The sequence below is a fragment of the Hemiscyllium ocellatum genome, chromosome 9, assembly GCF_020745735.1.
Source record: "Hemiscyllium ocellatum isolate sHemOce1 chromosome 9, sHemOce1.pat.X.cur, whole genome shotgun sequence".
Classification (NCBI taxonomy): domain Eukaryota; kingdom Metazoa; phylum Chordata; class Chondrichthyes; order Orectolobiformes; family Hemiscylliidae; genus Hemiscyllium; species Hemiscyllium ocellatum.
The window spans coordinates 23,812,453-23,833,219 of NC_083409.1; the positions used below are offsets into that span (position 1 = coordinate 23,812,453).

Consider the following 20,767-nt stretch of genomic DNA (forward strand, 5'->3'; position numbering starts at 1 on the left):
CTTAATTCTGGATTAGTGGTGCTGGAAGAGCACAGCAGTTCAGGCAGCATCCAAAGTGCAGCGAAATGCTGCCTGAACTGCTGTGCTCTTCCAGCACCACTAATCCAGAATCTGGTTTCCAGCATCTGCAGGCATTGTTTTTACCTCGTTGAGAGGCTTAATCCCTGCTTGTAGATTCTATGTTGTGCTGCACTTATTATCTCAAAACTTCATTCAATTAAAAAAGTAGATATTTTTCTTACTTAAAAGAGCATAGACTGAAATTGTCTCTGCACCATCCCCAGCAAACATTCCCAGACCAAGGAAAGCATGGGGTCAGATACAGAGTAAAGCTCCTCTGTGCTGTTCAAACACTCGCCTACCAGGGCAGCAGGGACATAGAGTGTGTTTGTTTGTGAGAGAGAAAGGAGACGGAGGGAGAGTGCAAGAGGAACAATGGATGAGTGATAGAGGCAAATTGAGAGGGGCACAACCAAAGTGAGGGAGAGTTGCGTGGAAAGAACGCGTCGTGTGTCTGTGTAAGTATGGTGGACTGTCACTTTAAGAGTCTGATCATATGACGCCATTGGCAGTTCGGGGTGAGCAAACAGCTCTCTTTAAGCTCACTGCCTGCAGAGTGAAACCTTCCTTCATAAAGCTCCTGCTGTGGAACAATTCAGCCCCCTGCTCTTCCTTTGAATGCAACAAATTGAAGTGAGGAGAAGGAGGCAGAGTGCAGAAAAGAGGTGATGGCCTTAAAAAGATTTGGGGGTGGAGATCGAGAAAGAGAATTTGAAAGCTGGGCTAAATGCTGCCAGATGTACTGTGTTGCATCCTCCCTCTGGAAGAGACTCAGAGCATCGATTTACAATTCCACAGTCCCATCTCAATGATGCCAGCTCCTGTCAGTAGAGATTACTCCTCCTCTCCTGGGCTCCCTGACTCTGGGACTTCCTTTAACTGGTCCTTCATCTTGCTGGAGCCCAGATGTCCAGGATTTGTGTACCCGAATCCAGGACAGCCTCTGAGGGCAGGAACCCTGTCTAATCCTGTCACCTTGCCTGCTGGATTGGGGAATGGGGGCATTGCATTGACATTGGATGGCATGGTGGCTCACTGGTTAGCACTGCTACTTCACAGCACCAGGGAGCCAGGTTCGATTCCACCCTTGTGTGACTGTCTGTGTGGAGTTTGCCCATTCGCCTTGCCCCACTGCGGGTTTCCCCTGGGTGCTCTGGTTTCCTCCCACAGTCCAAAGGTGTGCAGCCCTTAATGTCCATGGATATCCAGACTACGTGGGTTAGCCATGGGAAATGCAGGGTTTACAGGGGTAGGGTGGGGGGGATGGGATGCTCGTCAGTGGGGTCGGCATGGGGCCGAATGGCCTCTCTCCACGCTGTAGGGATTCTATGATTCTACATCACAGTTGCAAATGTTTGCCTCTGTCTGTCCCTGATAACTTCACACAACAAGCTTAACCTGGTGGGCTGAGGGGAGGGGAGAGTGCGCATTCCAGTCTTGTTCCCTGACTCCACGTGAGACGGATCTGGAAAACTCAGGCCAACCCCTGGCAAAAATGGATCAGTCAGATCACGCGGCTTGGAATTTTACCTGCACGTGTCCCACATCTTCTGGTTAGGTTCGGGCAGCGCCGCAATCCGTAAACAGCTAAATCAACACGACAGATTGACAGGACAGACATTACCAAGCAATACCCTGGAATGTATGAGGAGCCCTTCAGCCTTTGCAGCTGTGAACAGCAGGGAGTGCACGGGCGATTGATGCAAAGTGTTTCCAATATGGTAGAGATGGTGATGAGTGTAGGAATGGGGGGGTGGGGGTGGGGCAGAGTCAATGCGTGATCAAACCATGCACTAAACACGCAGCGTTCACACAAAGCAGCTGTGTTCACAGGCTGTCTGAATCATGCGTCACAGTATAGCATGAAATGGTCTCCAACGTTCGAGTGGTTGCTAGACCTCAGTTCTTGTGCTTAGTTTTGCACACATCAGGGTGAGAAAGGTTAGTGCTGCAGAATAGAGGACTCTCCATTCAGCACAGGTTCAGGGTTAGATACAAAGCTGCCTCTACAGTTTTAAAACTGAACGTAAAGCTAAGTCTACACTGTCTGCATGAAACATTCCCAGGACAGGGACAGCACGGGGTTAGATACAGTGTAAAGCTTCCTCAACACTATCCCTATCAAATACTCCCAGGAAAGGGACAGCATTGGTCATATATACAATAAAGCTCCTGAAACTGTTGTAAACTGAAAGTAAAGCTCGCTCTATATTGTCCCGATCGAATACTCCTGGGACAGGGACAGAACAGGGTTAGATACAGAGTAAAACTTCCCCAACACTATTCCAATCATACACGCCCAGGACAGGGACAGCACTGGATTAGATGCAGAGTAAAGCTCCCTTAACACTATCCCCATCAAATACTCCCAGATTGGGACAGAACAGGGTTAGATACAGAGTAGAACTTCCCCTGCACTATTCCCATCAAATATTCCCAGGACAGTGACAGAACAGGGTTAGATACAGAGTAAAGCTTCCTCTACACTGTCCCCTTCAAATATTCCCAGGACAGTGACAGAACAGGGTTAGATACAGAGTAAAACTTCCCCAACACTATTCCAATCAAATACTCCCAGGACAGGGACAAGCATGGGTTAGCTATAGAGTAAAGTTTTCTCTACACAGTCCCCATTAAACACTTCCAGGACAGGGACAGCACAGAATTAGATATAGAATAAAGGGGCTACACTTTTAAACGGAAAGCAAATTGAAAGTAAAGCCTTCTCTATAGTTTAGATTATATATTGTCATCAACAAACACTCCCAGGACAAGGACAAGGACAGTACGAGATTGGATGCAGAGTAAAGTTTCCTCTACACTGTCGTCATTAAAAATCTGGTATGAGGTTACTGTCTTGTCGGAGTGCTGGAATTATATTGTATTCTATCCCCAACACTAACATGACACACCCTGAGAAACATAAAAGTCGCAAAAACAAAGTAATAAGGAGGACTGAGTGACAGTTCCTGAATTTCAATATCCGACTGAGGACATTTAACTGTTAGACACAGACTCAAAACGAAGTTTAACTCAGACCTCCACTCAACCCCAGACAGAAACGCTGACAAAGATCCTTTCAGTCTCAGGCAGACACAGTTTGAGGTTTGTTTTTCTACCTTGTAAGCCACTTTCGAAGGACATTTCTTCCCCAGACCCAGCGGTGGTGACATGAGGGTCAACATTTGATACATGTCAGTGTAATGGATTCGGCCGCTTTGAATGGAGGGAAGGATGTGATAAGCATGAACAGGAAACAGAACAGGAAAGAGTTAATCACATCTATCTCAATCAGCAGAACAATCCTTTGTCATTAAACCAGCGAGTCATACAACACAGGAGGAGGCCATTGTGTCTTTACTAGCATTTCCAAAGAGCTTTCCAACTTGCTCTTGCCCCTAGCCCCTGAATTTTCATTTTGTTTTCATTTTTCAAGAATATCCTTTTTTTCTCCCCAGAGTTACTATGAGTCTGCTTACATCACCTTTTCAGGCAGCAGATCGTAATGTCTCGTGATCTTGCCCTTAGCCGTTTGATAGATTTTGCCAATGATCCAAAGTTTTCATACCATTTTTCCTCTCTTTGCAAAGTTCAGCTGTTGCATAAATGCGGTGGCATAATGCGGTTGGATTTGGTGACTGCTGTGGGATGATGGGTTACCGGTTCAAATCCCACCATACCAGCAGTGCCCAGCACAGCAAGCGTGAATCAGGGGAGGGACAAAGGGAGGCAGAAGAAGACATGCACTCCATGCATCTGGATTATGCATTTCTCCTCCATAAAGAAACAGTTTCTCATCTTTCCTTTCCCTTCACACTGATCCGTACCGCCAACTTAATATCTTAATCCTAACCAAGTGGCAAATTGCCATCAGCTCCATCCGTTATTCAAGAATTTGAGAGCATTGCAGAGTGCGAGAGTCTGTGCGGGATCAATTCCCGACCTGCTAGACTTCTCATGGATGGGTCAGTCATGGGCTGCTCATTCAGAATTCTCCGCGGCAGGCATTTTGCACTGCCAGATGCCCAGGCTCAGAAGGGTGCTGCTGTCAGGGTAGGACATGACTGAGTGTGTATCAGTGTACGTGTGTGTGTGTGTGTGTGTGTGTGAATCTGTGTGTTTGTACATGCAAGTGTTTATGTGAGTGTGTCTGTCCCTCTGCGTATGTATCTGTGTGCATGTGTATCTGTGTGCATGTGTATCTGTGCGCACGTGTGTCTGTGTGCATGTGTACGTGATGCGTATATATCTATGCACATGTGAGTGTGTGTTGCAGGTGACAGTATATGCACTTGTGAGTGTGCATGTGTGTGCATGCAACAGAGTGTATATGCATGTGACAATGTGTGTGTGTCTGTGTGCATCTGCGCATGTAACAGTGTGTGTGCCTGTTTAATGCATGTGTGTGAGAATGTGTGTGTATCTGTGCATGTGTACATGTGAGGATGGGTGTGTTTGGCTGTGTGTATGTGCACACGAGTGTGTGCCTGGATACATGAGAGTCTGAGTGAGTGTGCACATGAGAGTGTCTCCAAATGTCATGAAAGTGAGAGTGTACATGTGTGCACACATGTCTGCATCTGTGTGGGTCTTTGGATGTGCACATGAAAGAGAATGTGTGTGAGAACGTGGCCCTGCAGGGGTGTGCCTGTATGTGGCTCATTCATTTTATCCCGACTTAGACACTAGAACTCTTCCAACACAGCCTGGCTGTCCTCCTGCATTCCACACTCTCTGACCCAGAGGTTGGGTCATACTCTGCTGCCTGCCTTCTGACTCACTCCAGCTTCTTGTTCACCCAGCAGTGCTCCAGGACCTGAACTGCCTATGGTCAAGCAGGACCTCAATTCTAAAGAAAAAAAATCACATTCTCATTTACTAATCCCTGCAGAGGCTTGTGTTCTGCAACTTGCTCCAGTCTCACAATTCCAAATGCAGTAGCACCTCGACTTACAAATGACCCCGTTCACGAACAAATCGGTTTGCGAACAGGATTACACATAAAATTTGGCTTCAACGTATGTATGAAATTCAAGGTACGAACGTCAAAAGCCCGTGTGCGACCATGTGATTTCATTGTCCTGCTTTGCTAAGCGCAAAAGCTCTCGGGCCCGGCGTGATCTCATTCAGTTCGTCTTTGGCGCGTGCGCTGTGAACATCGTTCGTTGCTCCGTCCAAGCATTCTTACGCTTTCCGAACAATGGGAAGAATTGATTCAGTTCGTGAACTTTTTGGATCGGGAACCGGGTCCCGGACGGATGAAGTTCGTAAGTCGGGGCGCTACTGTACCTCCACCACTGAAAGCTGTGTGGCCTGCAGTTGCTTATGCCCTAATCTCTGGTATTCCCTCAGGAATCTCTCTCTACCTTTGCCTTAAACCTTACCTCTTTAACAAAGCTTTCAGCCCTCATAACACTGAGTACGTGTTCAATTTCACAATGTATGGGACGTTTCATGAGAGGTGCTATATAATTCAAAGGAGTTGTGTGTTTTTGTGTAAGAGTGCTTGTGTCTTTGGGTGATATTTGGATGCATGAGTGTTACTGTGAAGATCAGAACTTAACAATGGGTATGGGCGGGGTGGGTGAGGGGGACAGTGGCTCAGTGGTTAGCACTGCTGCCTCACATTCCCAGGGACCCATGTACATGACATTCTCCCCCGAGTGCTCTGGTTTCCTCCCACAGGTGCAGGTCTGGTGAATTGGCCGTGCTAAATTGCCCATAATGCTAGGTGCCTGAGTCAGGGGTAAATATAGGGCAGGGGAATGGGTCTGGGTGGGTTACTCTTTGGAGGGTTGGCGTGGACTTGTTGGGCCGAAGGACCTGTTTCCACACTGTGGGGAATCTAATCTAATCCAATGAGTGTGACCTATCTTTTGATATGATTTTGCCTCAACATCCCATGTCCTTTGACTCCCCCAAAAAAATCAAACATCTGAAGATATTTGAGTCTGGGGTAGGTAGATATGGGACCCTCTGGGAGTAGAGAATTCCAAAGATACACAATTCTCCAAGTGAATAAATGTACCCTCATCTCAGTCCTACATGGCTTGATTGCTTTTCCTGGAAGTGCAGCCCCACAGATACTCGAGCGGGGGCAACACCCCACCAGATCTATCCCCTCAATCTCCTTAAGAACCCTCTATATTTCAGTAAGATTGCCTCTCATTCTTCTAAACTCCAGGGAGGATCGACCTAGTCTCTGGTCACTGGACAACCTGCTCATTCCAGGGATAATCTAGTGAGGTTATTGGTACATGTGAATGCGTGAGTGTGTATTTAGTCTCAGTGTGCTTCTCCTGGATTTACACAAGTGAGTGTGAGTGTGCGTGTGTGAGAGAGTTTGATGGTGAGACTGTGTATGTGTGTGTGTGTGACTGCGTGAGCAAAAGAGTGGCTGTGTGTGAGAGAATGTGTGTGCACATGAGAGTGAGAGTGAGAATGAGTGAGAGAGAGCACATGTGTGGATCTCTGTGTGAGAGACAGAGTATGATTGCGTGTGTGGATGTGAGACAATGTGTAACCGTGCAAGAGACTGTATGACTATGTAAGGGAGACTGTGTGAAGTAGTGTGTGACTGTGTGCATGTGGGAGAGTGCGTGTGATTGTGTGTGAGAGTATGGACTGTGTCTGTATATATATGTGTGTGTGTGTGTGTATGGACTGTGTGTCGTGTATGTGTGTGGATTGTGTGTGTACATGTGCGAGTGTATGTGTATGGACTGTGTGTCTGTGCGTGTGTACGGACTGTATGTTTGTGTGTGTGTATATGGACTGTATATGTGTATAGACTCTGTGTGCATGTGTGTGTGTATGGACTGTGTGTCTATATATGTGTGTGTATGTATGGACTATGTGTATGTGTGTGTAAATGTGCATGTGTATGGACTGCGTGTGTGTGGACTATGTGTTTGTGTGTGTGTATGCGGACTGTGTTTGTGTATGGACTCTCTGTGCATGTGTGTGAATGGACTGTGTGCCTGTATATTTGTGCGTATATGTGTGTGCGTGTGTGTGTGTATGGACTGTGTGTCTGTGGATTGTGTGTGTATATGTGCATGTGTATGTGTATGGACTGTGTGTCCGGATTGTGTGTGTGTATATGGACTATGTATGTGTATAGACTGCGTGTGTGTGTATAGACTCTGTGTGTATGGATTCTGTGCGTGTGTGTGTATGGACTGTGTGTGTGCGTATGGACTGTGGGTCTGTGTGTGTTTTTCTGTGTGTGTGTATGAACTGTATGCTGTATGTGTGTCTGTGTGAGTGTGTGTGTGAGAGAGTGTGTGTGTGTGCGCGCACGCTGCTTGGGCAATTAAAGCCGGGCACCCGTACCAAGATGAAAACCCACTCAACCAAGTCAGGAGCTGGGCGACCCCCAGGAGGTTTCAGGTGGCTTCTGCCTGTGGCTTGGTTCTGTGCAGAAAGCAGTGCATTGTAAAGAGAAAGTTGGTTGCTGTAGACCTGAGATACTGTCTCTTTAAAGGAAGCCTGTCATTCCTCAGTCAGAGAGGGGCAACCACTGGGTGCGGCTAAGTCAATATAAAGCAAACCTTGCAGGCCACCCTACAAGGGCACTTCCTCCCCAGTCCCAGGGGAGGCGCGATCATACACACTATTGTGTACATGTCCTTATAATGAATCCTTCCACTACAAAGAAAGCAGATTTGATTAGACAACAACAACAACACAGAACAGACAAGTTTCTATTGCTGAGTGAGGAGAGCTCATTGCCAGTTCTGTGGGTGGTGGCTTTGTGTTCCTCTTCAGCTCTGGGCGCCAACTGGCCCATTGACTGGCATCAGGCCCCTCCCGTCAAATGTGAATTAATCAAGAGGCAGTGTGTGTCTTCGGGGACACCAAAAGGTTAAAATCTCTGGGAAGTTCTTGCATGCTGTTTCACATTGCTTTCCCGAGATCCACAAACATTCACATTCTGACTGAGGTACTCTGAATTGTCTCATTTCTCCAATTCTCCAGAAAGTACATTTGGATTTACCATGTCCCACACTTAGAAATCTGCTCTCGCTCTCTCGAGGACGGCAGAGGACAACAATGAGAGATCGTAGGCACGGTGGCACAGTGGTTAGCACTGCTGCCTCACAGCGCCACAAGCCCGGGTTCAATTCCCGCCTCAGGCGACTGACTGTGTGGAGTTTGCATATTCTCCACGTGTCTGCGTGGGTTTCCTCCGGGTGCTCCGGTTTCCTCCCACAGTCCAAAAAGATGTACAGGTCAGGTGAATTGGCCATGCTAAATTGCCCGTAGTGTTAGGTAAGGGGTAAATGTAGGGGAATGGGTTGGTTGTACTTCGGCGGGTCAGTGTGGACTTGTTGGGCCGAAGGGCCTGTTTCCACACTGTGAGTAATCTAATCTAATTGTCATGCTGAAACAGGAGTTATCTGGAACCTGAATTCAAGGTTGATTATGTACTGTCTGAAAAGGTGGAGGTGACTGGCCACCAGGGCTGTGTGTCTGACTCTGTCTCACTCCTTACACACTGTGTAACCAGCTTCATTACAAATAAGTGTCTTCACTTCAGCTACAAAACTGATACAAACAGGTCAGGACCTCTGGTAGATCACTGATGTTTCGAAACTCGAAGATAGATCTCGAAAGGTTTATTCCCCACATTGATTCAATAAAATATCTAATAACTTCATATCACATGCAAGAGACACACCAGACACTGTTAAGATAACCCTCAGAAAGAAAAGGGATAGAGACACCAGTCAATGCAAAGAGGACTGAGAGATACTGTTAAGTGTACAGATATCTCCCTGAGAGAGAGGGGATTGAGAGATGCCAGTCAGGAAGTGAGGGGAAGTGGGAGAGGGAGAGAGAGAGAGAGAGAGAGAGAGAGAGAGAGAGAGAGAGAGAGACAGCATGTTTGAGAGAATGACAGAGATAGAGCACAAGAGGGCAAGTGTGTGTGAGAGACAGAGAGAGGGGGAACTGAGAGACACCAGTTGGTGTACAGAAATCTCCCTGAGAGAGACAGGAGACTGACACACCAATCAGTGCACAGGTATCTCCCTGAGAGAGACAGGAGACTGACACACCAATCAGTGCACAGGTATCTCCCTGAGAGATGAAGGGGGCTCAGAGATACCAGTCAGAGTATAGATATCTCCCTGATATAGGGAGAGGGGGCTGAGAGACACCAGTCTGAATACAGATATGTCCCTGAGTGCATGGTACTGAGCAATCCTAAGTAACATACAAATATCTCTCATCATCAATTATGAGAGTCACTTGCCTTTTTATGTACATTGTAAATTATTTGTGGTGTAAGTCACTCTCCCTCTGGTCTGTTTTAGGGATCTCTCGTCAGTGAATACAGATTGTGTTTCTTGCATCCCTCGCTGAGACAGCCCTTTCTCCTAGCTGCTGACTAGTATCTGACGTTGAATTGGTTCCCTGGACTGTTGCATTGCTCAGTGTTGGTGAAAGAAGAAGCAGGGAGCAGATTGGGAATGAGACACATACCAGGCAGCGCGATCATACTCAGCCCAGACTCGCACAAACTCATCCAGATGGTGTGGGCCCAGGATTGACGAATCTCTGGTCAGGTACTCAAAGTTATCCATGATGACGGCCACAAACAGGTTCAGCATCTGGAAAGCAAAGGCAAACCCACTTTTTAATCGAGATGCCCAGAAGTGGGGTCAAAGTGCAGCAGGACAGTGAGGTGTCCAGGCCTTGATTTTCTTGGCGAAAGGCCCCCACAGAGACTCCCCTAAGTGCTGACCCGAGCTCAGGGGCAGGGAGGCTTTGGGGACACCTTTGGGTCCAAGATTGGAGATGGTTGACATCCCTGATCACTGTGCTGCACTGGAACCAGAGCTTTGAGCTCTCGGGGAGGGTAGTGGGGGTGGGGAAGAGCGGGGGTCAGAAAGCCAACATCAGGTCTTGTGGGGGAACTGAGGGCTGGATGTCTGGGAAAATCCAAACGACGGGAAGTCTGTGATTTTTCCGTCAGCTTTCAATCTCCCTCAGCCAGCCCCAGCATGGCTTGCGGGAGCCCATTTGTACACAGCAAGATCCCAGAAAAGGCAACTTGGCGTCATCAGGGGTCAGTCATTTTTCACAACGTTTGTTGAGTGGTAAAGGCGGGGCAAGGCTTCAGGAAGTCCTGCCAGTTCTCGTGCCTCGGGATATTTTGCTTTTCTCCGGGATAAGCCAACTGGTGTCAGTCGAGTTAAAAAGACAGCATCACACATTCAGGAGTATCGGCTTCTGAGTGGCCTCGAATCTGCAGCTACATGGTCCGGGACAGCACTGTTACCCACCAGGACTGTCCTGGAAGGGGGGTTGGGGGGGGGGCGTGTTGCCTGGTTACAGAATGATTCTAACCGCATCTCCCTTCAGCAGGGTGTCAAAAATTCAACCTGATGCTCCACTTACGAGGAACGAGCACAGGAAAATGAAGGAGACGAAGTAGAAATAAGCAAAGTCGGTGCCACAGTGGTGATCCGAGGACTCCTCACATCTCTTCTCACTCAGGCAAGCCAGCATGATATCCTGCCATGACTCCCCCGTTGCACTCCTGCAATAAGAACACAGACTCCATCGGTCTGGGGCACACACGGGGCAACAGGAACACGCACCGGGCAATGGGAATGTGCACTGGGCAACGGGAACATGTGCTGGATAATGGGGACACAATGGGAAATGGGGACACATCGAGCAATAGGGACAAACACTGGACAATGAAGACGATGGAGCACTGGGGGGACAAAGCTAGATAGATGAATAAAAACAAATAGCAAACATTTCTGTAGTTATTTAAAAACAAAAAAGGCCAACAAAGTGATCAATGGACCTATACAGAAATTGGTCTGGGAATGAATAATGGTAAGTAAGAACAAGACAGTTGAATTGAATATATCAGTTGCAAAGGGGAACCAATGGATTTTCAGAAGGCATTTGATAAGGTGCCGTAGCAAAGGTTATGGTGCAAAAGCTCCTGGTATAGAGGGTTACATATTAGCGAGCTTTGAGAAGATTTGTAGCTCAGGTTGAGGTTCTGACTGGGAAGGTTCATTTCCAGATGTTTTGTCACCCTGCTGGGTGACATCTTCAGTGGGCCTCCAGGTGAAGCACTGTTGATGATTCCTGCTTTCTATTTATATGTTTGGATTGCTTTGGGTTGGTGATGTCATTTCCTGTGGGGACACCATTTCCTGCAGTGATGTCATATTGGCATGGATAGAAGACTGGCTCGCTAACAGAAAGCAGAGGGTAGATGTAAATGACATTTTTCAGTTTAGGAAGACATTATGAGTGCTGTAGTGCTGGAGCATCAATTTGATTTTACAATTAATGCAAATAACTTGGATGAATTTATCTTGCCAATATATTATCTTGGATGAATATAACTTGCCAAATTTGCGTTGTGAAAAGGACAAATGGAGGTTACAAAACGATATAGGTCACTGAACTGTCAAAGATGTGCCAAATGGAACGTAAGGTGGGAAAATGGGAAATTAGTAAGAACAAAGAAAGCATTATTTGGAGCGGCATGGTGGCACTTGGGGCGGCACGGTGGCACAGTGGTTAGCACTGCTGCCTCACAGCACCAGCGACCTGGGTTCAATTTCCGACTCAGGCGACTGACTGTGTGGAGTTTGCATGTTCTCCCCGTGTCTGCGTGGGTTTCCTCCGGGTGCTCCGGTTTCCTCCCACAGTCCAAAGATGTGCAGGTCAGGTGAATTGGCCAAGTTAAATTGCCCGTAATGCTAGGTAAGGGGTAAATGTAGGGGTATGGGTGGGTTGCGCTTCGGCAGGTCGGTGTGGACTTGTTGGGCCAAAGGGCCTGTTTCCATACTGTAAGTAATCTAATCTAATCTCAAAGGAAAGAGATTTAAGAGCTCTGTGATGCAAGGGGAGCTGCTCATCTTGGTGGTATGAATTGAAAATGTTAGTTTGCAGGTACAGCAAGTAATTAGGAAATCTCATAGAAAGTTATCATTTATTGTGAGAAGAATGTAATACAAAATTTGGGAGATTATACCTCAGTTATATAGCCACAGGGAGAACTCTGTACAGTACTGGTCTCCTTATTTCAAGAATAATATCAATGCATTGGAAGCAGTTAAGAGAAGGTTTACCGGACTATTGTCAGGAAAGGCAGCATCCAAGGAGCAGGAGAATCTTCAGAAAGGCTCATGCCCGAAATGTCGATTCTCCTGCTCCTTGGATGCTGCCTGACCTGCTGCGCTTTTCCAGCAACACATTTTCAGCCCTGATCTCCAGCATCTGCAGCCCTCACTTTTTCCTTTTGTCAGGAAAGGCAACATTTTACACTTTTCACTATCTTGATTTAGATTCGATTCCCTACAGTGTGGAAACAGGCCCTTTGGCCCAACAAGTCCACACCGACCCTCCGAAGAGTAACCCACCCAGACCAGACCTATGTTTACCCCTGTCTAAGGCACCCAACACTACGGGTAATTTAGCATGGCCAATTCACCGGACCTGCACATCTTTGGACTGTGGGAGGAAACCGGAGCACCCAGAGAAAACCCACGCAGACACGGGGAGAATGTGCAAACTCTGCACTCTCAGTCGCTCAACGCTGGGATCGAACCCGGGTCCCTGGTGCAGTGAGACAACAGTGCTAACTACTGAGCCAGTGTGCCGCCCCGAATTTACAGAGTTATAGAGTCACACGTCATGGAAACAGACTGTTTTGCCCAACTAGTCCATGCCAACCATGTTCCCTAACTAAACTTGTCCTGCCTGCTTGCATTTAGCCCATCTCCCTCCAAACTTTTCCTATTCATGTACTTATCCAAACATTTTTTTAAATGTTGTAACTGTACCTGCATCCACCACTTCATCTGAGAATTCATTCCACACACAAACTACTCTGTGTGCAATAAAGTTGTGTCTCATGTCCTTTTTATAACCTTCTCCACTCACTAGAAAAATATTACCCCCTAAGTTTGAACTCCCCAACCCTAGGGAGTCCCTCTGTCCCTATCTGTCCCTCATGATTTTATAAACCTCTAAAATGTCCCAACCTATTTTTATGAATCACATCCTCCATTCCCAGCAACAACCTGGTAAATCTTCTCGAGATCCTTTCCAATGTAATAATATCCTTCCTGTAGCAGGGTGATCAGAACTGCATACAGTACTCCAGAAGATGCCTCATCAATATTCTGTATATCCTCAACATGACTTCCAAATTTCTGTACTCAAAAGTCTGAGCAATGAAGGTCAGTGTTTTTAAGCACCCTGTCTACGTGTCATGCAGATTTCAAAGAATTATGTACGTGTTCACTGAGATGCAGCTTCATAGCACGGTTGATGGCACCTTCCATTGCTTTACTGATGACCAAGAGTAGATGTATGGGGCGGTAATTAGCTGGGTTATCTTGCTTTTGCGTACAGGACCGGGCAATGTCGGCTTCTTTTGAGGGAGCCATGTGGATTTTTTTTGACAATCAGCAATGGTCATTAGTCATGAGTCAGTTTTCACTGATGCTCAGTTCAGGTTCCACCAGGGCCACTCAGTTTCTGAGCACAGTTCCACATTTGCAGAAAAGACCAGATGTGAGGAGAGACTGGAATCAATGGGTATCAGAAGCAAACTTTGTGCTGGTTTGAGTCCTAACAGGTACATAGGAAGATGGTAGTGGTTGTTGGAGGTCAGTCATTTCAGTTCTTGACATCTATCGCGGAGTTCCTCAGCAATAGGATCCTAGGCCCAGCCTTCTTCCCTCCATCATAAGGTCAGAAATAGGGATGTTTGTCGACCATTGCACAATGAATAAAAACAATGAGCGAGTCTGGTTCTTGTACCAAGCTGTGTTAATATCAGTCAGAGTTGGAATCATCAGGAAAGTTATTGATTCTTTAACTTCAAAACCAACTTTAGAGCATTGAGAGTTTTAACAAGTCACTGTAGCGAGTCGGCAAATCACCAACCGTAAGGTGCACCCTCTTGCTAGGTAAGAAGCTCACAATAACTCACTCAAATGTAATGAAACTAAGATGTGGCGTGGTGGCTCAATGGTTAGCACTGCTGCCTTACCGCACCAGGGACCCGGGTTCGATTCCAGCCTTGGGTAACTGTCTGTGTGGAGTTTGTATATTCTCCGCGTGTCTGCTTGGGTTTCCTCCCATATTCCAAAGATGTGCAGGTTAGGTGAATTAGCCATGCTAAATTGTCCATAGTGTTAGGTGGGTTTGTCAAGGAGTAAATGCTGTTCACGAGTCTGGGTGGGTTACTCTGTGGAGGGTCAGTGTAGCCCGAAGTGCTTCTTTCCATGCTGTAGGGAATCTAATCGTAAAAGGAAGTGTGCAAAACACACTCAGAAAAGGCAGAGCTAAAATCTGACTTGTACTTAGCAGGTTGACAGCGGCAGTGGTGGAATGGTAATGCCCATCGATGAGAATCCAGACCCCTTGGAATGTTGGTTCAAATCCCACCACTGTAGTGAGTGAAATCAAAATTTCAAGGAATAAATTCAATGGGTTTCAGAGCAAGGCTGAAGGCATTGCTGTAAAAAAGTACCAGTTTGTGAATGTCCTTCAGATGCTGATATAAGAGTCCAGTCCCACAGTAATATAGTTTACTCTGAGATGGCCTTGCAAGTCAAGTTGTATCAAGCTATGGCTGAGTCATACAAGAAACCAAAAGGATCACCCAAACATTGGAAATCACCCTGTTACACCCTCCTTACTATCATCTGGGGACTAGTGCCGAAATTGGGAGAGTTGTCTCACAGACTACTCAAGCAACAGCCTGACAAAGTCATACTCACAGAATCATACCTTACACACAATGTCCCAGACACCACCATCATCATGCCCGGATATGTCCTGTCCCACCAGCGGTGATGGCTGAATGGTGTACAGGCAGGAGGGAGTTGCCCTGGGTCTACTCAACATTGACTCAGGACACCATGAAGTCTCATGGTTTCAGGTTAAACGTGGGCTGGGAAACCTCCTGCTGGTCACCACATACCATCCTCACTTGGCTGATGAATCAGTCTCTCCTCCGCGTTGAACAGCACTGGGAGGAAGCTCTGAGAGTGGTGAGGGCTCTGGGTGGGGTGTTTCAGTGTTCACCACCAAGAGTGGCTCGGCAGCAGCATTACTGATCGAGCCAGTCGGGTCCTAATGGACGTAGCTGCTCGACTGGATCTGCGACAGGTGGTGAGGGAACCATACCCGACCCCATCCTTACCAAATCGGCCAGCTGCAGACCCATCTGTCCGTGACACTGCTTCTTCATCGAGAGTGCCATCACAGAGGAGATTATCCATTGTGCTGTGTGGCACTATCACTGGGCTAACCGGGACAGACTTCAGGCAGATCTAGCAGCTCAAGACTGGGCATTAATGAGGTGCCGTGGATTATCAACAGCGGCAGACCTGTACCCCAGCACAACCTGCAACCTCAGGTAAATCCCCCCTCTCAACCATGATCATCAAGACAGAGGTGAAACCCTGGTCCAATGGAGAGGGCAGAAGGGTGCACCAGGAGCAGCATTAGGTATACCTGAAAATGAGCCATGAACCTGGTGAAGCTACCAAGCAGCAGAAGCAGCAAGTGATAGACACAGCTATACAATCTCACAACCAACAGATCAGATCTAAGCTCTGCAGTCCTGCCACGTCCAGTTATGAATGGTAGTGGACAATTAAATAACTCACTAGATGAGGAGACTCCACAAATATCCCCATCCTCAATGATAGAAGAGCCCAGCATGACAGACACTAGTCTTCAGCCAATGTGATTCACTCCACGTGATATCAAAAACAAAATGGCTGTAGGCATTGTATACTGCAAAGGCTTTGGGCAATGCTGGTAATAGTACTGAAGACTTCAGAACTTGAGGTGCTTCAGAATCTGCTGCTCCTCCAACCAAGCTCTTCCAGCACGGCTCAACATTGGCGTCTCGCCAACAATGTGGAAAATTGCCCAGTCCTGTACACAAACGCAGGATCAATCCAACCCAGCCAATTACCGCCCCATATGTCTCCACTTAATCATCAGTAAAGAGATGGAAGGTGTCATCAACAGTGCTCCGAAGCTGCATCTGAGTACGTTTTCACTGATGCTCAGTTCAGGTTCCACTCAGTTCCTGAGCATAGTTCTAAATATGGACAAGCGACCAGATGTGAGGAGAGACTGGAATCGATGGGTATCAGGAGCAAACTCTTTGCTGGTTGGAGTTATATATAGGTATATAGGAAGATGGTAGTGGTTGTTGTAGGTCAGTCATTTCAGCTCCCCACATCACTGTGGGAGTTCCTCAGGAATAGTATCTTAGACCCAGCCATCTTCCCTCCGTCGTAAGGTCAGAAATGGGGTGGTTTGCCGAAGATTGCACTATGTTCGGCACCATTCACAATTCAGATACTGACGTAGTCCATGTTCGAATGCAACAAGATCTGGACAATATCTAGGTTTGGGCTGATAACTGACAAACAACACTTGCACTGTACAAATAGCAGACAATTATAATTTCCAATGAGAGACAATCGAACCGCCTCTTGATGCTGGTGGGCTTTAGACTGACCAGAAACAAAAATGGACTCTCCATATAAATTTAAAAAGCAGGCCAGAAGCTAGAAAGTCTAGTGAGTAACTCAGTTCCTGACTCCCCAAAGCCTGTCCACAAGGCACAAGTTAGGAGTACGTAGGAATACGCCAGTGGGCTGAGAAGTGGTAGATGGAGTTTAATTCAGATAAATGAGGGGCGCTGCATTTTGGGAAAGCAAATCTTAGCAGCACTTATACACCTAATGGTAAGGTCCTAGGAAGTGTTGCTGAACAAAGAGACCTTGGAATGCAGGTTCATAGCTCCTTGAAAGTGGAGTTGCAGGAAGATAGGATAGTGAAGAAGGCCCGTTTGGTATGGTTTCCTTCATTGGTCAGAGTATTGAGTACAGGAGTTGGGAGGTCATGTTGCAGCTGTACAGGACATTGGTTAGGCCACTGTTGGAATATCGCTTGCAATTCTGGTCTCCTTCCTATCAGAAAGATGTTGTAAAATTTGAAAGGGTTCAGAAAAGATTTATGAGGATGTTGCCAGATTGGAGGATCTGAGCTATAGGGAGAAGCTGAACAGGCTGGGGCTGTTTTCCCTGGAGCGTCAGAGGCTGAGGGGTGACCTTATAGAGGTTTACAAAATTATGAGGGGCATGGATAGGGTAAATAGGCAAAGTCTTTTTCCTGGGGTCGGGGAGTCCAGAACTAGAGGGCATAGGTTTAGGGTGAGAGGGGAAAGGTATAAAAGAGACCTAAGGGGCAACTTTTTCATCCAGAGGGTGGTACGTGTTTAGAATGAGCAGCCAGAGGATGTGGTGGAGGCTGGTACAATTGCAACATTGAAGAGGCATTTGGATGGGTATATGAATAGGAAGGGTTTGGAGGGATATGGGCCAAGTGCTGGCAGGTGGGACTGGATTGGGTTGGGATATCTGGTCAGCATGGACGGGTTGGACTGAAGGGTCTGTTTCCATGCTGTACATCTTTCTGACTCTATAATTGTCTGGATGGGTGTAGCTCCAACAACACTCAAGAACCTTGGCACCATCTACGACAAGCAGCCGTTTGATTGGCATCACAGCCACCACATTCAACCTTCACTCACATCATCTCAGTGGCAGTAACTTATGCCATTTGCAGGATACACTGCAGCAATTCACTAAGGTTCCTTCCAAACCACGGTGGCACAGTGGTTAGCACTGCTGCCTCACAGCGCCAGAGATCTTGGTTCAACTCCCACCTCAGGCAACTGTCTGTGTGGAGTTTGCACATTCTCCCAGTGTCTGCGTGGGTTTCCTCTGGGTGCTCCGGTTTCCTCCCACAGTCCAAAAATGTGCAGGTTAGGTGAATTGGCCATGCTAAATTGCCCGTAGTGTTAGGAGTAAATGTAGGGGAATGGGTCTGGGTGGGTTGCGCTTTCGGCGGGTCGGTGTGGACTTGTTGGGCTGAAGGGCCTGTTTCCACATTGTAAGCAATCTAATCTAATCAAACCCATAACCACTTCTACTTAGAATGACAAACACATGGGAATGCCACCCTCTGCAAGATTCCCTCCAAGCCACTCACCGCCCTGACTTGGAAATAAACCACCATTTCTTCATCTTTGGTGGCTCAAAATCCTGGAATTCCCCTCCCTCAGGGCTTTATGGACCTATCGAGAGCACATGGACCGCAGCATTTCAGGAAGGCAGATGACCACCTACTGCACCAGGGCAACTAGGGACAGGCAATAAATGCTGAACCAGCTAGTGATGCCCAGCCCAGGGAGAAGGCTGGACAGATTATGGAAATCTAAAGCAAGGTTTTTGAGCTCAAACTGAACTCTCTTCACAGACGCATTCTTTCCGCGTTTTAGCTTCAATCACGAAGAATGGTTTTGCAGGAAATGAGGAACAAGGAATAACACCGACCTTGGTGTGTGTGAATAGATATACCTTTGCTCATTAGCTTCAGTTCAGTCTCATTCATTCCCATTCATTCCTGGAAGGCATTAGTGTTGGAAAGCTCACTGAGCCCAGCAGAACGGTTTTCTGTACAGGTCAGAGGGCAGTTAAGGTTCAACCACATTGATACACATAGGAGGCACATAGGAGAGTGGACTGGGCAGCTTTCCTTCCTAATGAGCTACTGTTTCACTACAATCTGACAACACAAGCAGCTCTTTCTGTTCAGACCCGTTCAATTCTAAAATAAATGCATTAAAGAGACTTGTGTTTACGTCCTGCTTTTTATCACCAGTGCCATTATACTTTCTCGCCAATTAAATAGTTTAATATCTAATCGGTGAGAAATTCTAATAACACTGGTGATAAAAAGAAGGATGTAAACATAATTCTTTTCAAGTATTTGAATGCTTCTAAAACGCCGCAGCCACGTTCTGACAGCAAACTGCCACAAACAATAGGTGCTGATAATCAGATTTGTGATGTTGGCTGAGGCACAGAGTTGAAAATGTGTTGCTGGAAAAGCGCAGCAGGTCAGGCAGCATCCAAGGACTTGCTGCGCTTTTCCAGCAACACATTTTCAGCTCTGATCTCCAGCATCTGCAGACCTCACTTTCTCCATGAGGCACAGAGTTGGTCAGGAAGCCTGGGGATAACCCTCCTGCGCTTCTTCAGACATTGACCATGGGATTGCCCTTACAGCCACTGGAGGGGGGGGGGGGGGCAGGTGGATGCTCCATCGGATGCCGCACCCACACGTTGGCGTCTTTGACCCTGCTGCAGTCCCTCAGCACTGCCCAGGGCGGGATGTTTGCCGGGTGCTCACTTTGAAGAGTGGGACGCGAACCCAGAGACCTTGGGAGTTAGAGGCAAGAGGTGGGGCTGGGTAAAGGAAGTCGAGAGGCTTTTGTGGAAAGAAATTCTGCCTTATGACAGCCCGCCGTTCATAAAAGCTATCCACAACAGGATCCTCAAAGGGCTGGAGCAGTACCGCCAAGGCTACCTGTACAAGATCCTGACAATCTGCTGGGAAAAGCTATGTACCACCACTAACATCCTTGCCCAGGTCAACATCCCCAGCATTGAGGCAATGACCATTCCTGATTGACTACGATGGGCTGAACACGTCGTCTGCATGACTGACACAAGCCTCCCCAAGCAGGTGCTCTACTCCCAGCTTCAATATGGCAGGCAAGCCCCAGGTGGACAGAGGAAGTGGTTCAGGGATACCCTCAAGGGAGAGACCCTCATCTCATTTATATCTCCACTCTGCAGGCACCCTGCCTCTATTCCTGATGAAGGGCTTTTGCCCAAAACATGGATTTTCCTGCTCCTCGGATGCTGCCTGACCTGCTGTGCTTTTCCAGCACTACTCTAATCTAGACTCTGGTTTCTAGCATCTGCAGTCCTTGTTTTTACCTAGAGAGAAAGAGAGAGAGAGAGAGAGAGAGAAAGAGAGAAAGAAATAATGTGTGTGTGTGTGTGTGTGTTGTGTGTGTGTGCGTGTGTGTGTGTGTGTTGTGTGTGTGTGTGTGTGTGTGTGTGTGTAAGTAAATATTTGGAGTTCTGAAGGGTGTGTAGCTCAAGTCATGTATTGGTAGTTAAGATACTGTTTTTATTTTCTCTCTGCTCTTGTTAAAGTTAAGTGTGTTTCCGTAACTGGAGTTATTTTCTGATCCAGGTGAAACCTGGTGTGAATTGGTTTTGGCCTGATCGTCAAACAGTCAGGAAAACGGCGATTCTGAAGGATTAACGGGACAGCTTGGGAACAGTGTGGCTCCATTACTGACGCACTCCCCAACTTGTTTGAAACACACCACTGAACCATGACTGACACAGCTAACAGAAAGATTTGGTTTTCTTCGAACGCGACTCATTTTTTTAACGATAAGTGTGTGACATGTCCGAGGTCAGCATGGAATGCACTGCCTGGAAGGAGGCAGCTTCAATTGAGGCATTCAAGATGGTGGATATAGGTTTGCTCACTGAGCTGGAAGGTTCATTTCCAGACGCTTCGTTACCCTACTGGGTAACGTCTTCAGTGGGCCTCAGGCGAAGCAATGCTGAAAATTCCAGCTTTCTATTTGTATGTTTGGGTTGGTGATGTCATTTTCTGTGGGGATGTCATTTCCGGTGGTGAAGTCACTTCCGGTTCCTTTTCTCAGGGGGTGGTAGCTGGGGTCTACCCCGATGTGTTTGTTGTTAGAGTTCCGGTTGGAATGCCAAGCTTCGAGGAATTCAGGGAATTCTAG

At 47.2% G+C, this 20,767-nt stretch overlaps 1 protein-coding gene across 1 annotated transcript in view; it reads right to left on the reverse strand.

Moving 5' to 3' along the window:
• Window positions 1-20,767, reverse strand: part of LOC132818913 (probable voltage-dependent R-type calcium channel subunit alpha-1E) — a 127,783-nt gene that overhangs the window by 73,726 nt on the left and 33,290 nt on the right. Inside the window, exons 15-17 of the mRNA XM_060830045.1 lie at window positions 10,468-10,609; window positions 9,550-9,677; window positions 3,180-3,276 (exon numbers count right to left, since the gene is read on the reverse strand). Coding sequence (XP_060686028.1) covers window positions 3,180-3,276; window positions 9,550-9,677; window positions 10,468-10,609 — 367 coding nt within the window. The remainder of the gene's footprint in view (window positions 1-3,179; window positions 3,277-9,549; window positions 9,678-10,467; window positions 10,610-20,767) is intronic.